The following is a 22,554-nucleotide window of genomic DNA, read 5'->3' on the forward strand; positions in this document are numbered from 1 at the left end:
CATCCCAGCCCGACTGGGGCCATGGGAGCCCCCTAGTGGAGGTCGATGTCCTGCCGGATTCCAGCCCACTTTCAAATCCTCTAACACTCTGCGGCTGCATACACTACTAGGGGACCCCCGGTAATGCTCAGTGCTGTATCAGGCTCTTGAGGCCCTGATCACAGCGCAGCTAGAGCAACCCTAGCGCCCCTCTCAGGCACGGAGGGCAGAGACCGTTGTATTGAGCCCCCCCAAAATCCCCAGCAGACCCTAAGTCCAGAGTGCTCCCCTTCTGATGGCTTTAAATTGCCTTAAATTGTCTTCTGGATTCCACATGGCCACAGCAGCCCCTATGCTGGGTGGGGTCTGGCACCCCTACCCCTCCAGAAACCCTGGACAGTGCTCAGGGCCCACGTGATGCTCACAGCTGGTCCCTGCCCCTTCCCTGCTTTGGCTCCCAGGGCTTTCCTTGGGCTGTTTGCCACACTCTTGATGGGGAAGCCAGTCAGGGATGGGCTGCTGAGGATGACCAAGGGGCAAGGGCAGGAAAAGGCAGAGAGCTCCTCACTGAGCGAAGGGCGAGGTTGTCCAGAAGCCTGGGCCTGGGTTCCCTGGCCTAAGGTGGTCACATGCAGAATGTCAAAGTTATAAAAATGCACCCACACCACATACTCTGGCATTTCTGGCTGGAAACAAAGTTTTTGGCTGTTGAGAAGGCAAGGAATCTGACTGTTGCTTCACTTTTGTGCTACCTACTCCACAATTCCTGAGCTGCAGCTGCGTGAGCAGCTTTTGAAAGGAAGGATAGTATCAGTAAAAGAGTCAGGCTGTAGGTCAAAGTCTGGCTGTGATGTGACAAGGCAATGGCACTCATGTGGCACAGAACCCTGAGTGGGACCCGAGTCAGTATTTGTAATGATTCAGACTAAACTTCCTCATCCTAAGACACCATGAGAGGAAGGCATGCTGTTATTTTGCAGATTATTGAAAAGGGAAAAATGCCAATGATCCTAAGACTCCCCTCAGTGCCTGAGGTTGTCAAAATGTGAAGCCAAGAGACCACAAAAATGTGGCAGTGCTTGTGAAACCAGGAAATGTGCAGAGCTCTCTGGGCTCTGAGCTTGGCCTGTCCAAGAGCTGAAATGTGTTGCAGAGGGAGATTAGAACTTCACATGGCCCAGGAGGGTGCCAGGACCTTCCTCAGTGAACACCCTGCCTCCCACCCACCCAATGACCCCTTCTGTGGCAGAGAGAGATGGAGGCAGAGCTTTTAAAATCATGGATGCTGCTTTATTTACCAAAGGTGCTGGCCCAGGGCTGGTTCTGCCAGCCAGGCCCTCAGACGGCCATAGTAGGTAGGGTGGGGGTGTCCCAGTTCAGTCTTGGTGGGCAAGGCCAAACCAGCCTCACCGTGGGGGCAGTGTTCCCTCCTGGGGCCCTTGTAGGGCTCCTGCCCAGCGGCAGCAGGGTGGGCAGCAGGTGCCAGCACCGCCGTCTCAGGAAGGCACTTTCAGCTTTGGGGTCCCCAGGAAGAACTGCAGGACGCGGTCGGCCAGGAGTGCCAAGCAGAAGTCCAGGAGCAGGACCTGGGCGATGACCAGCTTGAACTGTGGAGCAGGGAGTGCTGGTGAGTCGGGTGCCTGCTGATGGATCCAGGTTGAGTCCCAGGACCATGTCTAAGGGGCCACTCACCTCCACAGGGATGTCCACGAGTCCAAACTGGCTGTTGAAGTCAGGCGAGGAGCCAACTAGCAGGCCCACGATGGCCAGGAGAGACACGGCCAGGCTCCACACCAGAGGCCTGTTCTCGGGCAGGCTCTCCATGAAGGGTGGGCCCTGTGGGGACAAATGGATAGACAGCTGTGTGTTGTGGGGGCCCAGAGGGTGGGCAGGGTGTGCTCAGGCAGGGGCCAGGCCTCACCTTGTAGTTGATGGCGAAGGTGGCCATCTGCATGGCCATGGCCATGATGTACACTGTGCTGTTGACTAGGCTTGGCTCAAATTCTTTGTACAGGTCCACAAACTGCTCCTGCCTGCAGGGACACATGGGGGTCAGGGCCCCTGCAGAGAGCTAGGGCTCTGCCTGGCAGACCCTGCTGGCCTGGCCCTGGTCACCCAGGCCAACGCCAGTGTGTTCTTCCTGCCACCCTCTACCACAGGGATGCTGCCTCCTTTGGGAACACCCCATCCTACCCCAATGCAGGAACTCACTTCTCAGGGCTCCGGGCCTGGGCCTCACTGTACAGGTAGACGAGACTCACGAAGTGCACGCAGAACTGGAGCAGGACCGTGAGGATGGTATAGAGGTTGAAGATGTTGGGCAGGGGCCGCTCTCGGGAGAGGGTCTTGAGGGGCTGCAGCAGCAGGGTGGAGGTCAGGGCCCAGGCTCACCCTCCGGTCACCTGCCTACCCTGCTTCGTGGCAGGACTTATAGAGAGTAGTCACCAAACTCTGGGGGTTATGGGTTGGCACCAGTCTCCAGAACCCTGTGCACCCTCTAGACCTGCAGCCCAGATGCCATCCCGGCTTTGCTCAATGCCTAGGCTCTGTGCAGCAGCCACAAGGGGCTTAAGTTCCACCCCATCCTGGCTCTGGAATAAACTTAAAGCCCTCATTGTGGCTTATGGGGCGTGCATGGTCAACCAGTCCACCTCCCATCCTCCTTAGCCACCAGGGCCTCCTCGCATCAGCCCATGACCATCTTCGGAACATGCCCTTTCCTCCTAGCTCCTGTCCGGCTCCCACATTGGTTATGCACTGGTCTGAATGTCAGCATCACACAGGCTTCCCTGACCCATCCTGAGGCCACTCCCCACAGCCCGTGTGACTCACTTGGTGTTTTTCTCAGCACTGCGTACTTTCTGAGTGGCCTTGGTATTTGTTTCCCCCAGCTTCCCTCCACACCTGTGTGGCCCACCCGAGAATGCAGCCTGTGGACAGTGCTGGGTCCAAGCTGTGACACTCTGAAGCGCCTCAGAGGGCACCTACCCTGCCCCGATTCCCATTTGTAACTTGGGGATGACGGTTCCCACCCTGAGGGCTGCTGTGAGAACAAAACGGACAAGCAGTGACGCCTGCAAAAGCCTGCTCTGGCCTGAGCGTTACTGGTCATCAATCCAAAAAGCCTCCCAGCACCACCGGGGCAGGCGCTATGGCTCAGAAAAGCACAGGGCACTGGGGGCTGGGGCGGGAGCTCCTGCTTTGCTCAGGGTCCTGGCCCACCTTGGAGCGGGAGATGAAGAGGAAACAGCCGGCCAGCAGCAGCCCCTGCAGCGTGGCCTGGAAGTCACTGAACTTGACTCCCTCCAGGTAGAGGACACTCTGGCTGTAGGCCAAGATGAGGGCATTGAGCGCCAGGATCTTGAACATCTGCAGTGTGGTCACCAGCGTGCAGCGGCCCTGCTTGATCACGTGGCAAACTGTGAGGGAAGGCAGGTGTGGGCATGGGTCCAGGTGGGACGGGTCTAGGGATGGGACAGGGGAGGAGCAGGGAGCAGGACTCACTGCACTGGATGGAGGAGAGCTTGGAGGTGAAGGGCGCTGCGATGCTGGCATCCCCCAGCTTCACGATGGGTGTGCTCTCGTCCTCCAGGTCCCGCAGCACCTGGCTCAGGCGGTCCTGTGAGGCAGGCAGCAGGGGGTGAGACCTGACCACAAGGGGGCGCTAGTGCTCCCCTTCTGAGACTCACCCGATGGGAGGCCAGCTGCTCCTCCGGGGGTGGGAGCCCAGACCTCTGCTTGGCCGCCCTGGAGGTGGCCCTGCCTCCACTGTTGCTCAGGACGGGGCTGTCCCGGGGCCGCCGCCGCCGCTCGATGACCCGCTCAGGAGCGTTGGCCAGGAGGGCCACACCTGGTGGGAGAGTGTGTGTCAGGAGCCAGAGGGAGCCTGTCACCCCAGGCACCCCCGGTCTGTGAGGCCAGCATGGAGCATAGACCGGAGGGTCTGCTCAGTGCAGCTAGAGACCTCCCCATCTCACCCGACCACCCATCCCCAGAAGTGCCTCAGAGAGCCTGTCTTACTTTCCACAAACTACCTGAAAAACAAAACCCAGATAAAGCATGTAACACTAGATAGATCAAAACTGATTTCCAACAAAGGGGGTTCCCACTCTCCCAGAGGTCCTGGTGGCCCCTGCCACACTGTTCCTCACACACTTGTGTCCCTTCCTGGCCTTAGAGCCCTTCGGATCCCTAGTCCCACTGGCCCCTGACCCATCCCCTCACTACTGCCTCCTGGCAGAACTTGCCCAGTGATGTGTCCCTGATGCTAAGCCAGTGTTGGCAGACAGTTAAGGAAGAAACAGCCCTCAAGCCCAGGGCTCACCCACGTCAGCGTGCTTCAGGGCACCCACGTCATTGGTGCCATCCCCACACATGAGGGTCACGTAGCCCAACTCCTTCAGGCTGGTGATGACAAACTCCTATTTGGGCAGAGATGGGCCAAGTGAGGGCTGTGTGCTGTCCCCAGGGCTCTGCCTGCCCTCTGCCACCCCTGGTACCCACCTTCTGTTTGGGGGCCACTCGGGCAAACACCTGCACGTAGGGGATGAGGCGAAGCAGCAGCTGGGGGTCCTCAGTCTGCAGGTGGGCCAGGCCATCGCCCGTGAGGCACAGTGCATGCTCCAGGGCCAGCGCCTTTGGGGAGCCTTGGGCCAGGGGCAGCACAATGCTGCCATCGATGGAGCGCCACTCGCATGGTTGACCTGCAGGGCCAGCGCCCAGGGTCAGGGATAGGGCACAGCTACTCAGGTGGACTTCCTCACTTGAACCCCACATGTGCAGTTCTAGCCTGTCCTCTCTGGAGCACCTTTGCGGCCCCCATCCCACCTTATTCCTCCCAACCCCGATCCATACCAACCTGTACCCCAGACCCTGGGCACCCCGCAGAGGGCATCCACAGAACCTTAGACACAGACAAAGGATCTGAAAACCCAGGGCTTGGGCCACTGACCTAAGATCATATGACAGACTCAAACTCAGGCAGCCTGACTTCCCCCTACCCCTGGGGCCCTGCCTGAAACTCTGTTCTCCTAGGGCCAGGGCACCCGAGACACTCCCCCTGGGCAGACTGCTTGTTAGCCACTTCCTGTTTCTAGCTGGCTGATCTAGGCACAGACACTGAGCACCGAGGGCAGCTGAGGGCAGCCCATCAGCCCTCTCAGCACTGGGCAGTTTGCCCTGAGCTGTCTCAGCCTGGAGGGAAAGCGAGCGCCACCTGGCTTTTGTTGTGGGTTTTGTTAGAGCAGCTTTGCTGGCCAATCAACAGTCTTGGCAGTCACCCCTGGGCCACCTGCCTACCATCTCCAGGCTCTGGAAAAGCCTAGAGCCTGGGACTAGGACAGACACCTGGGATCAACAGTGCAGACTGAGAGAAGGGCTGGAGATTCTGGAGCCCTCCCTAGGCCAGGCCACCACACCAGCGCCCACCCCTCGTCTGCAGCCTGGCGACACTCCTTAGGAACAAGGTATATCCTGCTCCTAAGCCATGCTCTGCACTGGGTGCCGTCCTATGGCATTTGACAGACTCCCTCCCCACCAGCCAGAGGGGCTGGGACTTGGATCTACCCCTTAACTGGTCCAATTCTGAGGCACCACTTGCAAGCAATTTGGTTACTCCAGAGAGGCCAGAGACCATGAGCTCTGGAGTCAGGACATCTGAGTTCAAATCCTTAGTCACAGTGTCACCAAGTGATGTAGGTGGGTGGGTTTACTTCTCTGTTTCGTTATCTTTAAGGGAGAGGTCCCAACCCCTAACCTGGCTGGCTTCCTCCTATGTGGTATGGAGACAGCAAGCCCTCCTGTGTGAGGTAAAGGGGCCAGCATGGTCTTCCAAACCAAGCCCTCTTCCCCAGGTCTGGCCATGCCAACCATGAGCACCAGCAGTCCTTGTGCTTAGGAGAGGAGCACTTGCTATGCACAGGCTGCCAGCCAGGCCTAGGGTGGGCGGGAGGATATGAAATGTGGGCTGGTGTGATTACAACCAACTGCCTTAAGATTGTTAAGTCATCGCTAGTCCTGGAACCAGTGACCGCCCACGTGCTGCTGCACAGGCTGGTGGGGGAGCTCCTTGGCCAGACAGCCCAAGCCTGAGCATGGGGCAGGGCTGTGATCCACAGGCCTGTGTCACGGGTACTGGATGCCACTGGGTGTGTACACAGGTAAGCCACTAGGTGGGAGCTGTTTCTTAGACTCAGGGTCCCCCCAGCTCCTGACCACACGAGGCCTCACCTTTCTCCGTGGGAGGATGCAGGATCAGTGTGTGAGCCTTTTCAATGAAGTGCAGCTCCTGAGCCACGTGGCAGGCAGTGAGGGGGTTGTCACCGGTGATCATGACCACCTGAAGGGAGAGGGTGGAAGCTCAGTGGGTCAGAAATCCAGCCTAGAGACCTGGAGCCAAGTCCCCTCTAAGGAAGCCATAGTGGGAGTTCTTGGTCCCCTGAGAGGGATTGGGCTTCCAAGGGCCACAATCTGCCCCACCTGGTGGTTTTTCCTACAATGGATATGTTTATGTGTGTCTTTCAAAGAACACCAATAGCCTTCATCTGCAATGCAAACTAAGACCCAGCTCTCGGCATGGACAGGCATGGGCACTCTGGGCTTCGTAGATGCCCTAGGCAGGGGTTGGGGATGGGTATGACACAAGCTCCAGCCTCCTGGCTTAGATCCCGGTGATGGGAACATGGGCCTTCACTGCTGAGGGCCAGGTGAGGACTAATCATGTCACCTCCCTGTTACACTGCCGGTTCACCTCCCACACCCTAAACTATATCCTGACTCCCAAACTAGACAATGCAAACCGCCAGGACTGACAGATAAAAGCCACTGGGTCAGACATGGCCTGTCTGCGTGCTGCCTCCACATCCTCCGACCCAGCCCTCATCTCCCAGGGATACTAGGGGCCCAGGAAAATGATGTGCAAAGGGTGGACACAGGCCGGGTCCCAGAGCATCCTCAGGCCCAGGATAGGACTAGTACCCAAGCCATGGTGGAGCTCAGCCAAAATCCACTGAATCTTTGCCTCCAACACCCGAGACACACTGAGGGTGGAACTGTCCTCTACTGTCACATCCCCCCTCCCTGTAAGGAGTGGCCAAGACTGCCCACCCATGGGGCTTGCTGGGGAGGGGTCCAGTGGCCGTACCCGGTGGGAGGCATTCTGGATCTCGCGGATCACAGCCTTGGAGTCAGCCTTGAGCGGGCAGGAGACCACAATGAAGCCGACGAACTTGAGGTTGCACTCCAGGGCCTCCCGCTTGACCTCTCGGGCCTGTGGATGAACACAGGAGTGCCCTCATGACCTGTCCCTCCCTCTCCATTTTCCAGGCTCTAACAGGGAAGGCCCCATCTTTGCAGGAGGGACACTAGAGGGTCAGAAGGTGACAGGTGTGGGGAGGGTGACAGGCACCCTGGTGGTAGAGGGGCTCAGTGGTGGCTGGATGGTCCTGGCCGCCCAATGGTGCCTCTATACCCCCTAGTGTGGACAACAGCGAGCTCCTCTGACTCAGCTTCCAAGACAGGAAAGTTGGGACTCTCCTTTGATGACCACTGAGCATGAGTTCACCCTCTATTTTATACCAGAAACCAAAAAATCTCCACCCTCAAGGAGCCTGCCTTCTCTTGCAGGAGACATGTGATAAAGAAAACCACAGAAATCAAAGCATTGAGTACCCTGAGAGAGAAGGCAGGGGAACGGGGCAGAGAGGGTTGTGAGTGGCACAAAGCACGGTGGTTCTGAGGGTGTCTGTGACAAGGCTCAGGAATGGGCCTTGACTAGGGCTCTGAACACAGAGGTGTGACCTGGTTAGTGTATATTCTGGAAGGCTCTCATGGCTACTGGGTCCAAGCAGATGGGAGCCACTTGGATGAGGGCCAAGATGGAAGCAGGTAAAAGAGCAATGTTGGTGGTGGAGGTGGGAGGAGAGCCTACAGCCGATGGGACGTGGGATGTGACCAAGGGCTGGGGATGTCCCAAGACCATGCAGTGACCAGGTAGTTGGGCAGGGCAGGGGTGGAGTTGGGCTGGAGATGGAGTCCAAGGTGCTTCCAGGAACTCCCCAAGGTGGTGTGAGGATAGCAGGTGAGGCCTGGGTGTGCTCTCTAGGGAGCAGTCCTGGGCTCTGGGATGGGATGGGGTCTCATGGAGGGTGGGGCATGCATGGGAGGAGAAGGTATCAAGGACTGAGTGCCACTGGGGCCTCCAAGGTTAAAGTCTGGGGAGGAGGAAGACAAAATTGTACATGCTCACGGTGGTGCTACAGGGGACTTAAGGTGACATGGACGATGGGCTGGCAGGTGGGGAGCCTGGACCCTTACCTGCTGGTGGGTGAGGTGCCCCAACTCCTTGTACCCCAGCGCCAGGACACGGGCTCCTTCCCGGGAAATCTCCGTGTGGATGTGGTGGTAGTCATTTGGGCACTGGGCGAACTGCAGGGAACGCAGGGGGATGTCACCGACCGCCCCACCCCACCCCACCTCCCCCCGGGCCGGGGCTGGCTCACCATGGAGTGCAGGGTTTCGGGGGCCCCCTTCACGGCCGCGATGTAGCAGAGGTCGGTGGAGCCGAGCTTCTCATAGGAGGCGAGCACGGACATTCGCTTTAGGGCACTGGCAAAATGAAAGCGCTGGTGAATTTTCAGCCCCTGAGTTTTAATACTTCGGGGGAATACTTTCTCATCTGGAAACAAATAAGCACGAGTCCTGAGGGCCTTCGCTCCAAAGAGGCAGCCAAGCCCCCGCCTGCCCCCTCCGAGCCCTTCCTCCCTCCACCCCCTTCCTCCCACATCCTCCAGATCCGGGGCCTGCAGGAACTCCTGGCTCCGGGAGGGGTCAGAGCTGGGAGATCTGGCCGTGAAGGACCCTACTCCAGGTCAGAGGTGAGCCTGTGCCCACCCGCTTGCCCCTGAGCTGGACACACAGGTGTCTGAGAGGTACAGCCCGCCTGCGTAAGACCTGATGGTGTGCCCGAGGCTCCAGCCCCTCACCTTTGGTCAGCGTCCAGTCTACGGCCGTCAGCATGGCTTTCTCAAGGGGGTCACCCACAAGGGTGCCGTCATCCAGCTGCATGAGGGAGTGGCACGAGGCCAGAGCCCGGTGTGTTTCTATGGGGATGTGGGACACAGGGGTCACCTCCTTCCCATCTCTGCAAGGATGAGGAACAGCTCGTTACAAGGTGGAAGAACCCCTGGCAAGTGCCACTCAGGATGAGGGACAGGCCCCCATGCCCCTTGCCAGTCACTGTGGGGAGGCTGCGGGGTGTTAGCTTGATCCTTGTGACAACTGCACCTGTCTCACAGATGCCCCCAGAGGTCACGTGGTTGTCTGGGGCCCAAGCTGAGCCCCTGCCACTGTCACTCACATTGAGGACTGCCTGGGGAGTGGACCTCTGTGGTAGGGTCTGTGACAGGCCCTCACTTCGAAGGCTTGGGCTGGGCAGCTGTCTGTCCCGAGCTCCCAGAAAGCCTCGCCACCCAGACTCCCCATGCTCACCGAAGCCCAGCCACACCGCGCACCACCAGGCTATCGCTGGTCAAGGTCCCTGTCTTGTCGAAGCAGCACACCTCCACCTTGCCGGCGAAGGGGATCCGGAACGGCTCTGTGCAGTACATGTCTGGGAGGTGGGAGCCAGGGTCAGGGGTCCTGTCAGGGCCCAGCCCACTCGGGACCCCAGCCCTGCCCCAGAAACTCACAGAGCTTGGCCAGAGCAATGAGGGAGGTGTTGACGGCCAGAGACAGCTCAATGGGCAGCTCAGGGGGCACGACTGAGGTGAGGATCAGCGTGCATTCCAGAAACAGCTTGTAGCGGTTCCGGCTGGGGTCCTTGGTACCTGCAAAGACAAGGCCTGACAGCCTGGGGGCCACAGGCATGGGACCTGGCAGATATGGTGGAGGAGGTCATGATGCTTACCTTCGATCCACACGTAGGCAGCTGCTGCAATGGCAAAGACCAGGAGGAAGAGGATGAAGATGAAGGTCTCCAGGTTGTTCGCTGTCACCCTCTTGACCCCGAAGAGGATCGTGCGCAGCAGCTTGCCCTGGAGGGACGGAGGGATGGAGGTCTTTCCTGGGAGGGTGGCAGCCTCCCAGGCCTAAAAGCATCAGGGCCAGATTCTCCCTCTGCTGAGGAGGAGCGCCTGCCCTGGCCTGACACAGCTATGTGGGCAGCTGCAACCAAGCTTACAGCACATATAGAGTTAGAGACCAATGGCTGAAGCCTGGGGGTCAGGGAATGAAGTGGCCAAGATGAGGGGGATGAGTTATCCAGGAGGTCTGACCATCACCTCTACCAGAGAGCCCTCATGCCACCTGAGCAGAGTTTACAAAGACTGTGATCACAGATCCCCAAGCTTGCTGCTGTCTGTGCTCCTCACCAGAACCTGAGTGGGGAGAGCGGGCCTGGTCTGGGGCTTGTCTCTGCGCTCTGGCCCTCAGCCCAGTACAGGCTGTCAGGGAGACTGTGGGGTGGACATTCTGGGGTCTGAAAAAGTTGCCTTTGCAACTGTCCACCATCTGTCCCAGGGACCACCCTCCTCAGAAGTGGGAAAGGTGCCGCACCTGGGATGTGTTGAATCCAGTCCTCAGGACGTACGCCACACACCCGTTGTCGACCGCTGGGGAGACAAAGCAGAGCCATCATTTATGTCTGCTTGTCCTGATTCTTTCAGAGCCAAGCAGATGTCGGAGGTGTGGAGACGGTGGGGCAAGGATACCCCCAGACGCCCCTGAGGCACCTACGCTTCAGGCCGGTGGTGGCCTTCTGGGGGGGGATGTGCTGAACCACCTTGGTGCCCCCAAAGATGACATGGAGCCGGGAGTCAGCCTGGAGGTCCAGAACTCGGCTGGGGCTGAGGTCTTCGATGGGCTCCTGGGAGGAGGGTAGGATGGTAAAGTCGATGGCTAGTCCCACCTTGGCCTCTTTCTCTGACCCCAGTCTGGAGAGCTGGACCCTGGGGCTGGGAGGAGCCCGCCTGACCCTTACAGGGCTCCCCACCCAACCTGGTGTACCTCGTCAGGGGTAGGGCCCCGCTTTCTCTTCTCTCCTGCATGTGCAACAATGACTCCCTGTAACCCTGAAACTGGACTCACCCCAGATTCACAGCTCCCCCACCCCACTCCTGTCAGCCACCTCAGCCTGAGGGCTCAGGATGCCTGATACCCCACGATGCTCCTGACCTCTTATCTTCATCCCTCTCCTTATTACCACCCAGCTCCCCTCTGTCCAGCGTGCTGACCCGCCAGGAAACCCAGCATCTCCATCAGATGCTGTGCCCCCTCTACCTGCCTCCTGTCTCCTGGGCTGGGGGCTCGTCCCTCCTCCATCTGCATCTGGGCAGGATCCTGGCCCAGCTACCTGCCCTTCCCCGGCCTGTTTCCTCCTCAGTGAATGGGACAGTGACATGCCTGAGCAGACTGAGGACCGCCTCTCTCCCCCACTCCTGACCCAGCACCTTCATCTGGGGCACTGACTCCCCGGTGAGCATGGCCTCGTCCACAATGCAGCGGCCCCGCAACAGCAGCACGTCGCATGGCACCAGGTTCTCCTGCGGGGAGCGGCCTGCAGGCCAGGGACGGGAGGTTTGTACAGAAGCCCGAGGCAGGGGCTCCCACTGGCATGGAGCAGGACTGGGCCTCACCGATTGAGACGATGTCTCCGGGAACAATCTCATCACTGGCGACGGGCCTCCACTTCCGGCTTCGGTAGACCTGGGCCAGGGTGGTGAATCGTCAGCTTTAGGGAGCACCCTCACCACACCCACCCCAAGACGGCAGGGACCCTCCTACCCACCCGTCTCCCTACTGGCCACACCTGGATCATGTGGGGCTTGTTGCCCATCTTCCTGATCTCTGACATGTTCCGCATCTGCTGCTGCACCAGGGAGGCCTCGAAGGCCACCAGCATGGAGAGTGTGAAGACACTGTAGTACCAGTACTCATCCAGACACCAGAGTCCCACGCAGAACACCTGCGGGACACAGGCCTGTCTGTTTCCGGGAACGCAGGGAGATGCCTGAGGACTGGATGGCACACCAAGGGCCGCTCTCCCCATGGGCTCTGACCACGAGGACAGGGAGAGGTTTTCAGGTCTGGAGGTGGACACAGGTTGCTCTGGCTGTGAAAGCCCCAAGGAACAGGGTGGGGGGAAGGGCCAGAGCTGCTGCTTTACCTGGAACACAAAGAAGGGCGCCGTGGCTCTCTCCTTGAACAGCTCTGAGAAGTCAGGCACCACCATCTCGGCCCTAAAAGAGATCAGACGCCATGCCCTGTTCACAGTGGGAGGACCCACCCGACACCTCTACTTGGGGGCACCAGAGGCCTTCTTGGGAAACTAGGAGCCCTGGCGAGCTTCCGGACACCTGGGATGCTCCATTCAACTACGGCTCTCCTCGTCCACGAGGCACTGGAGCAGGCACACTGACTGCCCCTCTGCGTGGCGCTGGTGCGAGGTGAGGGAGGCAAGATACTATCTTCTGGATGAATGACAAGGGAAGAGGAGAAGGAACGACGGACTGTGGGACAGGACCCCTGAAGCTGCACACGGGAGGCCTGGCAGCGGGTGCTGTGGCAACTCCCTGGGGCCTGAAATACAGGGCCTGAGCCCCACCCAACTATGGAGCTGAAATTTGCCAAAGACTCCCTGAATAAAAGCCCTGGAATTCAAGGAGCGGGGCCCAAGGCATGTTCTGCAGCACTGTGTGTGGTGGCCCTGTCTGGCCAGGTCCACTAGGGCCACCTCACCCTGTCCTGGAGAACTGGAGGGATGTCCAGGACATGGGATTTGAGAAAAAGAAACTGCAGTGGCCCCACTGCAATAAAAATTAACGGAGCCCCACCCTGGATTGTGTGGGGTGCCTCTGCATAAGGGAGGGTGGTGTGAAAGGAGACATCTCAGGCTGCCGGGGGTGGCGGGAGGATCAGTAACCGTTTTCTATAAACCTTCCTATTAGATCACTGGTTGTGGTAACGTGTTTGTAACTTGTGAAAAGCAATTAGGTGAAGAAATGATTCCTGAGAAGTTCTGAGCATTTTCAGGTCAAGGGCAATTATCACCATGACCAGGACGGGGGCTTTGAAATCCAGCTCTGATCTCTCCCAGCCTCGTGTCAACACTGGTGGTTTTGGGGGAGATTAAAGGAGTGTGTACAGAGCATCTGTATTCTACCCCGTACAAATCAGAGCTGTTCTGATTACCGACATCTTTTGAAATCACCATTCATAAAGTGCTGGGATATGTATGATTAAGAATGGCAGGAATTCACATTTATAGAAAGAATTTAAAAGAGGGAGTTTACAACAGCAAGACAAGGATGAGCAGCCCCGGGCTAGGCTCCGGTGAAGAGCTACACACGTGATGGGGAAGGGTTCCCAACTGTGGCCCTCCAGGGGGTTCCTATCAGCAGGGAAGTTTAGGGGAGACTAGACTAGAGCATGTTTCTCAAAGGACATCTGCCACGTTACCTGGGATGTTCTGTTGAAAAGGTGGACTCCTCCAAACCACAGGGCATAAATGAACGGGAAAGGAGCCACTAGTTGGGACAGGGACCTGACCTGTGACCACAAGGCAGAGCCCCAGCCCCGTGTCAGCAGGGGCAATGCACGAGGATGTCAAGACTCACTTGTTGCTCCCAAACTTCTTCTCGGCTGCGCGGATCTCCGAGTCCTCCTGGAACCCCCTGTTGCTCTGGTAGTATGAGAAAGCGTTTCCCACAGGAAAGGCCACGGGGAGGAAGCGCTTCTTCTCCAGGGCATCGTAGGAATACTTGATCTTCTGGAATTCGAAGGACAGCACCTCCTGCCCGTCTTCCCCCTGTGGGAGGTGTGTGTGTGGCAGAGGCCCCTGATCTGCGAATGGCAGTGCCTGGGGAATCCCACACAAGCCCCACAGTGGGGAGGGGGAAGGTGTGTCCAGCAGGTGGTCCCTACCTCATCACGGTGCAGGGCCACGAGCTCTGTGGAGCCATTGTTGGGAGTCGGCACCACCTTCACGAAGGTCGCCTTGCTGGGGTCGTACTCCTGACAGGGGCAAAGTGCTGCTCAAGCCCCAGCTCCACTGCCTCCACTGGGGGGAGGTGGTGGGCCCTGCAGCCCTGTGGACATGTTCTGGAACACGCCCCTGGGCTCTGGGTGCTGGCTTGGCCACTCCCCTGCCTGACACTGGGACAAGGGACAGCACTTTACTGTGCCTCTGGCCCCGCCCAGATTGTAAAGCTAGGATCACGAACAGCACCCAACACCCAGGGCTCTCCTGCTGAAGACCAACTCAGACAGGAAGAATGCTGTCCCTAGGAGCCAAGCCCTGTCACAGCCCACCTGGCCTGCTGCTCCTGCTCTGCCCTCCGCCCCCACTGCTATTCTTGCTGTTTCCTTGAATGACACGGGAGAGGCGATGAGGCTCATCCTTGCTCAGCGAAGGGGCTTGGCACATGCTGTTTTCTCTGCCTGGATCGCATGGTCACACACCTGCTTCAAAGGCCTTTGCTCCAACATCACCATCTCAGGAAGCTGCCCCTGATGCTCCATATAAACTTACCTCACGAAGTCCTGGTCCTATTTTCTGTCTTTAGAACTGACGGCAGAGTACAAGTTCTAGCACCCCAACTAATGCCAATGAAAGCAAGGAGTTTTGTGCTTGGTTCACTGCTACTTCCCCAGCACCTGATAGGTGGAGGGGCTGAATGGAGCTGAATTAGTGCTCCCTCATTCTGTGAGCTGCATCCATCCTAACTCTGCTCCACCAGAGGCGGTGACCCTGAGAAACAAAGCCCTGCCCCTCTAGGAGTTCACGGGCCACCAAAGCAGGCAGAACATAACGACAAAAGACATAACTATAAACTCTGGTGACGCCATGGAAAAAAGTGCAAAACCACGGAAAAAAGTGCAAAGCCGGGCAAGTCCATTTCAGGCGCTTTGCAGATGTCACCTCAGTTTCTTCTTACAATGGCACCCTGAGGGAGGTGTTATGGTTCTCACTTTACACAAGGGGAAACTGAAACCCAGAGAGCAGAAGCACCCGTCTGAGATCTCTCATGCAAACCCAGACCTGCCTGTCCCAACCCCATAGCTGCTTAGCTCTTCTTTCTTCTCCATCCCCAGAGAGGAAGTTAATAGTCACACTTTTCAGCTGCAGGCTAAAAAGCAGTTGGAAGTTTTGGAGTGTCAGCCCCCTTCTCCCAACTCCTCTCCTTTCTTTTGTCCCTTGCTGGGGTCTTAGTTCGTCCTGACTTGCAGCCACTAACTCCAGAAGGTTCAGTCCTGCCCCTGGATGAGAAAGATTTCGCTTTCTCAGAAGAGAAAGAGGATTCAGTCTACATTTGCAGTCAAAGACAGGGGGCTCCTTCTCTGTAGCCCTCGGTGCTGTTCTGTTTCTTCCTTCAGCAAACGCATGCCTGGGATCAGAGAGGAGGCTGGCTGGAGGTGGACCTCAGGGCCCATGGCTCCAAACAGGCCGGTGTCATCAGACACAGGCCCAGAGGGCAGTGACAGTCACTGATATCAACTGTTCATCCAGATCTCAGGACTAAGGGTCACGTGCACTACCTTGCTCTTGTATTCTGAGGGCAGTGCTCACTACCATCACCCTCCTCTTGCAGATGGACGTAAAGAGACTCCAAGCAGTTAAGTCACTTGCTCACAAATAGCTCCTGCTCCTCTTAAACGCTCCTATTAACTGCATTTCAAGCTCATTTGGGTCGTGGTGGTGGGATAGGGGGTGGCTCTGAGCACTGGCCAGCAGTACTGATGCTCAGTTCTCAAACCACGCACCACAGACGGGAAAACCCATCCCACAGATCTAGCCTCACATCTGAAAAGCAAGATAGGAGACAGACAACAAAGAACGTAGGAACGTTTACGGGATAAACAACCGAGTACTCGCTAGCATGGGAGCTAGCTTTAACAAGCCCTACCAAAAGGCGACACATGCTAGGCCCTGCGCTAAGCTTTTAACAGGTATTACCTTATGCAATCTAAATGACCACCCCACGGAAGGGAAGTAACCTGCGCGGGGCTGCACAGCCAAGTCAGCAGCGGGGCCAGGACTTAGGTAGCGTAAAAGGGCGGAGGGTGCCGCTGGGGACCCAGGCCCTGCAGATTAGGGACCAGACCGGGATGGGGACGGACACGAACGCAGTGGTTGGGATCCGCGGTGAGACCCAACCATGCTGGGGGTCAGGCTCGTGCGCTCGCACTTACCGGGGTGCAGGTGAGCGCGCAGTGCGCGTGCACGGACCAATGCCCCGAGAGGACGGTGAGAGCGTGCGCGAGGCAGATGGTGGCGAGCACGAGCAGCGCGGCCTCGGGGATCTGCACCCAGCTGCTGCCCCAGCCCCAGCAGCCGGCGGCCGCGGCGCCCAGCCAGGCTGGGTAGAGCAGCCCGGCGAACGGCAGCACCGAGAGGCGCCGCAGCAGCGCTAGCCGTCTGTACGGCCACACGGCGGCGACCAGCTCGTCGCCGCTCGCTATGAGCGCCGGCCCGGCGGCAAGGAGAGTGCGCGGCTGCGGCTTGGGCTTAGGCTGCCCGGCGGGCCGGGCCCCGCAAGGCCGAGCCCCGCAAGGCACCGCATTGCCCGCCGCCGCCGCCGCCATCTTTCCCAGCGCCGTGCTCGCTTCCGGGCAGAGGCACCGGCTCACTTCCGATGTTTTACTTCCGGTAAACCTGGGCGCCGCCATAGCAGCAGGGACTAAGAAGAGCCAAGGCAACGTAGAGGTCTGGGTCTGGGAGTGGCTGCTCAGGCCACCGCCATGACAGGCTGTGGCCGGAAGAAGAGTCAGGACGCCGCCATGACAGAGAGGGCTTGAAAAGGGCTAAGGCAGCCTGCTTGCTCTGCCACGCCGGACTGAGACCGGAAAAGACGAGGCAAGGCGGGCGGGGGGCCACCATGACAACCTAAACCGGAAGAGGCGAGTCCACCTCGGAGAAGGCTCTGTAGGGGTCATGAGGGGCGGAGCCTGGACACTGAGGAGGCGGGGCCAAAGAAGTACCAGTGTTCGGGGGCGGGGCTTGTGAGGGGCGGTGGTCGGGTGGGGTTCCAGGTCGATCTAGACCGGCAGAGAGGCCCTTTCTTCGAGGTCTTTAGCTTCGGGCTGGTGGCCTTAGGGAGTGAAGACCGGACAGCCATACGTGACAAGAGGCATCATGTAATAAATAATAATTACACACAGATAACTATGTTAACCTAAGAATATGGAAAATTGGTGTTTATTTGAAATGATGCATTTTTCTGTATTATTTATTCTCCTGTTATGTAAATGCTATTGTTTGAACAAAACTACAAGTGTCAATTAGTGTTATAGCACTTAGATACTAGTAGAAAACACATCAGACAATATGCTTAAGAAAAATGTGTCTATATATGTTTATAATGTTTCTGTCCTCTGATACAGCAATTCATTTGAACTACTTTTTAAACTCTGTTGGATATAAAAATTGTAGGTTATATTGTTGCATATTCTTAAGATTTTTAAAAACTTAAGTTTAGTTGATTTACGATGTTGTGTTAGTTTCTGGTGTACAGCATAGTGATTCAGTTATATATATGTGTTCTTTTTCATATTCTTTTTTCATTATACATTAAGATAGTGAATGTAGTTCCCTGTGCTATACCTTAAGACCTTGTTGCTGATCTATTTTATATATAGTAGTTTATATCTCCTAATCCCAAACTCCTAATCTTAAGATTCTTAAGATACAGTATGTAAGACTGCAAAAGAACATAAATGCTATAGGACTTAGATAATATTCTATAATTAATAAAAATAACATGACATTTCTTGCTGTCCCATATTACACAGTAGGATATTTTTACTCTTTTAAGTTTTCTGTTCCAGTAACACTTCTCTGAATGGACTGCAACCTTTACATTCTTTTCTTTTATGTAGTATTAATACTGAGATGACATCACTTTGACTTGCTTCTCTGCTCTTAGTAAGCCCGCAATTACTCAGATTCTCGATGTCATTCCAGTGTGATGACATCAAGCTAAATATTCTCCCATCTAAAGCTTTTCAGCATGAATTTTACTAACTAGCAACAATGAGCTTTTTGACTTGTAGGAGTTCGTTCAGAGGTCTCCAAAACAGGTTTGTTTTGTAGACCAGCTATTTGTCAGTCAGGTCTTTGCATCTATAAATTCATCATACACCACTCTTAGTGTCCAAAATATTCATCATTTTTGAACACTCCGAAGCACATTGGATACTGTAAGTTTAACATCCCTTTTTTAGGGGGTATGGTTTTAAAGCACAGAGGCAATTTGAGATTGTGAAATCAGAGTTGGATTCCAAATAGTTACATTTTAGTAAGGAAACCGAGAATGTCGCATTTGACTGCCCCTTTCTGGTGACTTTTTGAATTCCCAAGCAGTCTTATTTAAAAATCTGAGTCAGTTTGCCGCGTGAGTTTTTGTTACAATCAACACATAATGTCCAATTTAGGGGCAGTTAGTCCTTGTCTTGCCTCTTCAGACATCATCAAATTGTTTTGGAGAAACAGCATGTAAATTTCTGCTTAACTATAATTGTTTTCTCCATTCTAATTTTCAATACATTTTCAAATTAGAGAAAGACATTTTATTTTCTCCCACTGAAAAGAGATTTTATGGCGGGCCAACTTAATAAAAAAACCCTTTATTTCATGCTAGTTTATCAACATCCTCTACCAGAGTGGTACATTATTACAATTGATGAACCTACATTGACACATCATAATCGCTCAGTCTATAGTTAGACCTAGGTTTCACTTTTGGCATTGTACATTCTATGGGTTTGGACAAATATATAATGAGGTGCAGCCATCATTATAGTATCATAGCAGTGTGTAGCCTTTTCAGACTGGCTTCTTCTCTTAGTACTGCATTTTAGGTTCTTTGAGGTCTTTTCATGGCTTGATAGCTCATTTCTTTTTATCACTGAATAAGATTCCATTATCCAGATGGACCACAGCTTATTTATCCATTCCCCTAATGAAGCACATCTTGGTTGCTTCCAAGTTTTGAAAACTATGAGTAATATTACTAGACACATCCATGTTTCCATTGAGATATAACTGACATATAACATTGTATAAATTTAAGGTGTACAAAATGGTAATTTGATACATGTATGTATTACACAATGATTACCATAATAAAGTTAGTCAATACGTCCATCACCTCATAGTTACCTCTCTTAGCAACTTTCAAGTATACAGTACAGTGTTTTCAACTATCATCACCATGCTGTATGTTACCTCCCTAGAACGTATTCATCTTATATTTGGAAGTTTGTACCCTCTAGCCAACCTCTCCTCATTTCCCCAACCCTTTGGTTTTTGGCGACCACCATTCTACTCTATGAGTTCCATGTTTTTAGATTTCACGTATAAATCATATTGATCATGCAATATTTGTCTTTCTCTGTCTGACTTTCACTTAGCATAATGCCCTCAAGTTACATCCATGGTGTCTCAAATGGCAGGATTTCCTTCTTTTTAAGGCTGAATAATATTCATATGTGTATATCACATTTTGTTAATATATGTATTTGTAATATACATATTTGTTATATCTATACATGTATGTATATATGTTTGTAATATGTATATGTTTCACATTTTCTTTATCCATACATTGGTCAAAGGATATTTAGGTTGTTTCCAGGGCTTGGCTATTGTGCATAATGCTGCAGTGCGCATGGGAGTGCAGCTATCTCTTTGGGATACTGATTTCATTTTCTTAGAGGTAGTGATTTCTTTTGCTTTGGATATATACGCAGAAGTATGATTGCTGGATCATATGTTTGCTCTATTTAAAAAAATTTGCTTTACATTTACTTATTAAAAAAAAATTTTAAAACAGAGATACTGGGGATTGAACCCAGTACCTCATGCATGCTAAGTATGTACTCTACCACTGAGCTATACCCTCCCCTGGTAACTCTGTTTTTAATTCTGTGAGGAGACATCATGCCATTTTCCACAGTGGCCTCACCAATTTCCATTCCCACCCATAGCGCACAGTTTTCTCCACATCCTCACCAGCCTTTGATATCTCTTGTCTTTTTGATAATCGCCATTCTAGGAATGAGATGATATCTCACTATGATTTTGATTTGCAATTCCCTGATGATTAGTGATGTAGGACTCCTTTTCATGTACCTGCTGGTAATTTCTATGACTTTTGGAAAAATGTCTATTCAAATACTCTTCTCATTTTAAGATTGGATTGTTTCTCTTTTTGGCCATTGAGTTGTATGAGTTCCTTTTACATTTTGGATATTAACCCCTTACCATACATCTTGTGTGCAGCTATTTTCTCCCATTCTGTATGTTGCCTTTTTTTGTTATTTTTGTTGATTGCTTCTTTTACTGTGCAGAAGTTTTTAGTTTGATGTGGTCCCCCTCATTAACTTTTATTTTCGTTGCTTGTGCTTTTCATTTCATAGTCAGGAAATCACTATCAAGATCAATGTCAAGGAGCTTATTTTCTATCTTGTTTATACTGTATAGCACAGGGAACTATATTCGATATCCTGTAATAACTTATGGTTAAAAAGAATATGAAAATGAATATATGTCTGGTCCTATATGACTGAAGTATTGTGCTGTACACCAGAAATTGACACAACATTGTAAACTGACTATAACTCAATTTTTAAAAATTAATTAATTAATATTTCAAGATGTAATAGTTTGACAACTCTATCAAATTCCAAAAAGAAAAATAAAAGCCATAGATAAAATTGCTTCCATTATCAAGTGTATTCATTACTATGTATTTGGTATTCAAGTAAAGTTCAGTTTTAGTTTATTAATCCCTGATCCTAGCATTTGTATCCTTTTTTTTTTAATTGATGGAGACTTGCATGCTCCAACATATATCATGGATCAATAAAAGCCTCAGAAATTAGAAATTAGTCTTTAGATTGCTATACTTTGACTAGCAAAATAAAAATGCCTTTTGGCATCTAGCAACTGAAAAAACAACTCCCAAAGTTAGCGGAAGAAAGGAAATAATAAAGACCAGAGCAGAAATAAATTAAATAGAGACTTAAAAAAGTAGAAAAGATCAATGACACTAAGAGCTGGATCTTTGAAAAGATAACATTTGTAAAGCCTTAGTTAGACTTGTTGAGAATAGAAATGTGATGGCCAAAATAAATAAAATCAGAAATGACAAATTAGAAGACACAACTGAAGCCACAGAAATACAAAAGAGCTTAGTGACTACTACAAACAAATATACACCAATGCACTGCACAACCTAGGAGAAATGGACAAATTCCTACATATATACAATCTTACAAGACTGAATCAGGAGAGAAAATGAATAGACTGATTACCAGTAATGAAACTGAATCAGTAATTTAAAAATCCCCAGCAAACCAGATGTTTTCTTGGGTGAATTAAACTGATCATATAAAGAAGAGTTAACATATATCCTTATCTATTCCAAAAATCTATTCCAAAAATTTGAAGAGGAAGAAATGCTGTCAACTCATTCTATGAGGCCATCACCCAGGTAGCAAAACCAGGCAAAGGCACCACATAGAAAGAAAAGTACAGGAAAGTATTATTTGTCAACATAGATGTAAAAATCCCCAACAAAATATTAGTCTACTTTATTCAACAATACATTAAAATGAATACCACAATCAAGTGGGATTTATACCATGGACGCAAGGATGGTTAAATACCCACAAGTCAATCAATGTGATATACCATGTTAACAAAAGATGCCCCTCAAATGTTAGAACTAAAACATAAATTTACTAAAGTTGTAAGATACAAAATTAGTATACAGAAATCTGTTGCATTATAAAACTAGGAGTGAAAAATCATAAAGATAAATTAAGAAAATAATCCCATTTACAATTGCATTAAAAAATACCTAAGAATAAATATAACAAAGAGATAAAAGTTCTGTACTCAGAAAAATATGACTATGATGAAAGAAATTGAAGATGACAGAAACATTAGAATCACATATTATGCTCATGGATTGGAAGAATTAATATTGTTAATAGACTATACTACACAAAGCAATCTAAAGATTCAATGCTATCTCTATTGAAATACCTATGGCATTTTTCACAGAATTAGACAATAACTATAAAAATATCTAATAAATCTGAATGGCCAAAACAATCTTGAGAAAGAAGAAAGCTGGCGATTTAATGCTCCCTGTTTTCAAGTCAAACTACAAAGCTACATTAATCAAAACAGTATGGTACTAGCACAAAAATAGACACATAGGCCAATGAAACACACTAGAGAGCTCAGAAGTAAACCTACTTGTATATGGTCAATTAATCTATGAAGAAAAAAAGAGACAACGAAATACAGTAGGAAGAAGAACATTTTCAATAAATGGTGTTGGGAAAACTGGAGAGCTACATGAAAAAAAATCCACTTGGACTACTTTCTCACAGTATATATGAAAATGAACTCAAAATGGGTTAAAAACTTGAATGTATGATATGAAACCATAAATCTCCTAGGAGAAACAGTAAGTAGTATGTTCTTTGATGTCAGTCATAGCAAAATTTTTTAGCTAAGTCTCCTTGGACAAAGGAAACAAAAACAAAAGTAAAAAATAGGACTGCATC

General features: G+C 52.2%; 1 protein-coding gene across 1 annotated transcript; it reads right to left on the reverse strand.

The window, feature by feature from the left end:
- Positions 1-1,247: 1,247 nt before the first annotated feature.
- On the reverse strand, positions 1,248-16,656 carry ATP13A1 (ATPase 13A1). The gene is made up of 26 exons (XM_010997347.3): positions 16,165-16,656; positions 13,897-13,986; positions 13,590-13,780; positions 12,140-12,212; positions 11,783-11,938; positions 11,610-11,679; positions 11,424-11,530; positions 10,711-10,840; positions 10,531-10,586; positions 9,884-10,010; positions 9,666-9,803; positions 9,466-9,586; positions 8,961-9,118; positions 8,478-8,653; positions 8,293-8,403; positions 7,121-7,246; positions 6,208-6,316; positions 4,483-4,682; positions 4,304-4,400; positions 3,669-3,829; positions 3,484-3,598; positions 3,202-3,398; positions 2,191-2,333; positions 1,901-2,012; positions 1,672-1,815; positions 1,248-1,586 (listed from the first exon to the last, which is right to left on the reverse strand). The coding sequence occupies exons 1-26, from the start codon at positions 16,639-16,641 to the stop codon at positions 1,476-1,478; spliced, it is 3,696 nt and encodes a 1,231-aa protein (XP_010995649.2). The 5' UTR covers positions 16,642-16,656; the 3' UTR covers positions 1,248-1,475.
- Between the last annotated feature and the right edge of the window lie 5,898 nt (positions 16,657-22,554).

The sequence above is a fragment of the Camelus dromedarius genome, chromosome 27 (genome assembly GCF_036321535.1).
Source record: "Camelus dromedarius isolate mCamDro1 chromosome 27, mCamDro1.pat, whole genome shotgun sequence".
NCBI lineage: Eukaryota > Metazoa > Chordata > Mammalia > Artiodactyla > Camelidae > Camelus > Camelus dromedarius.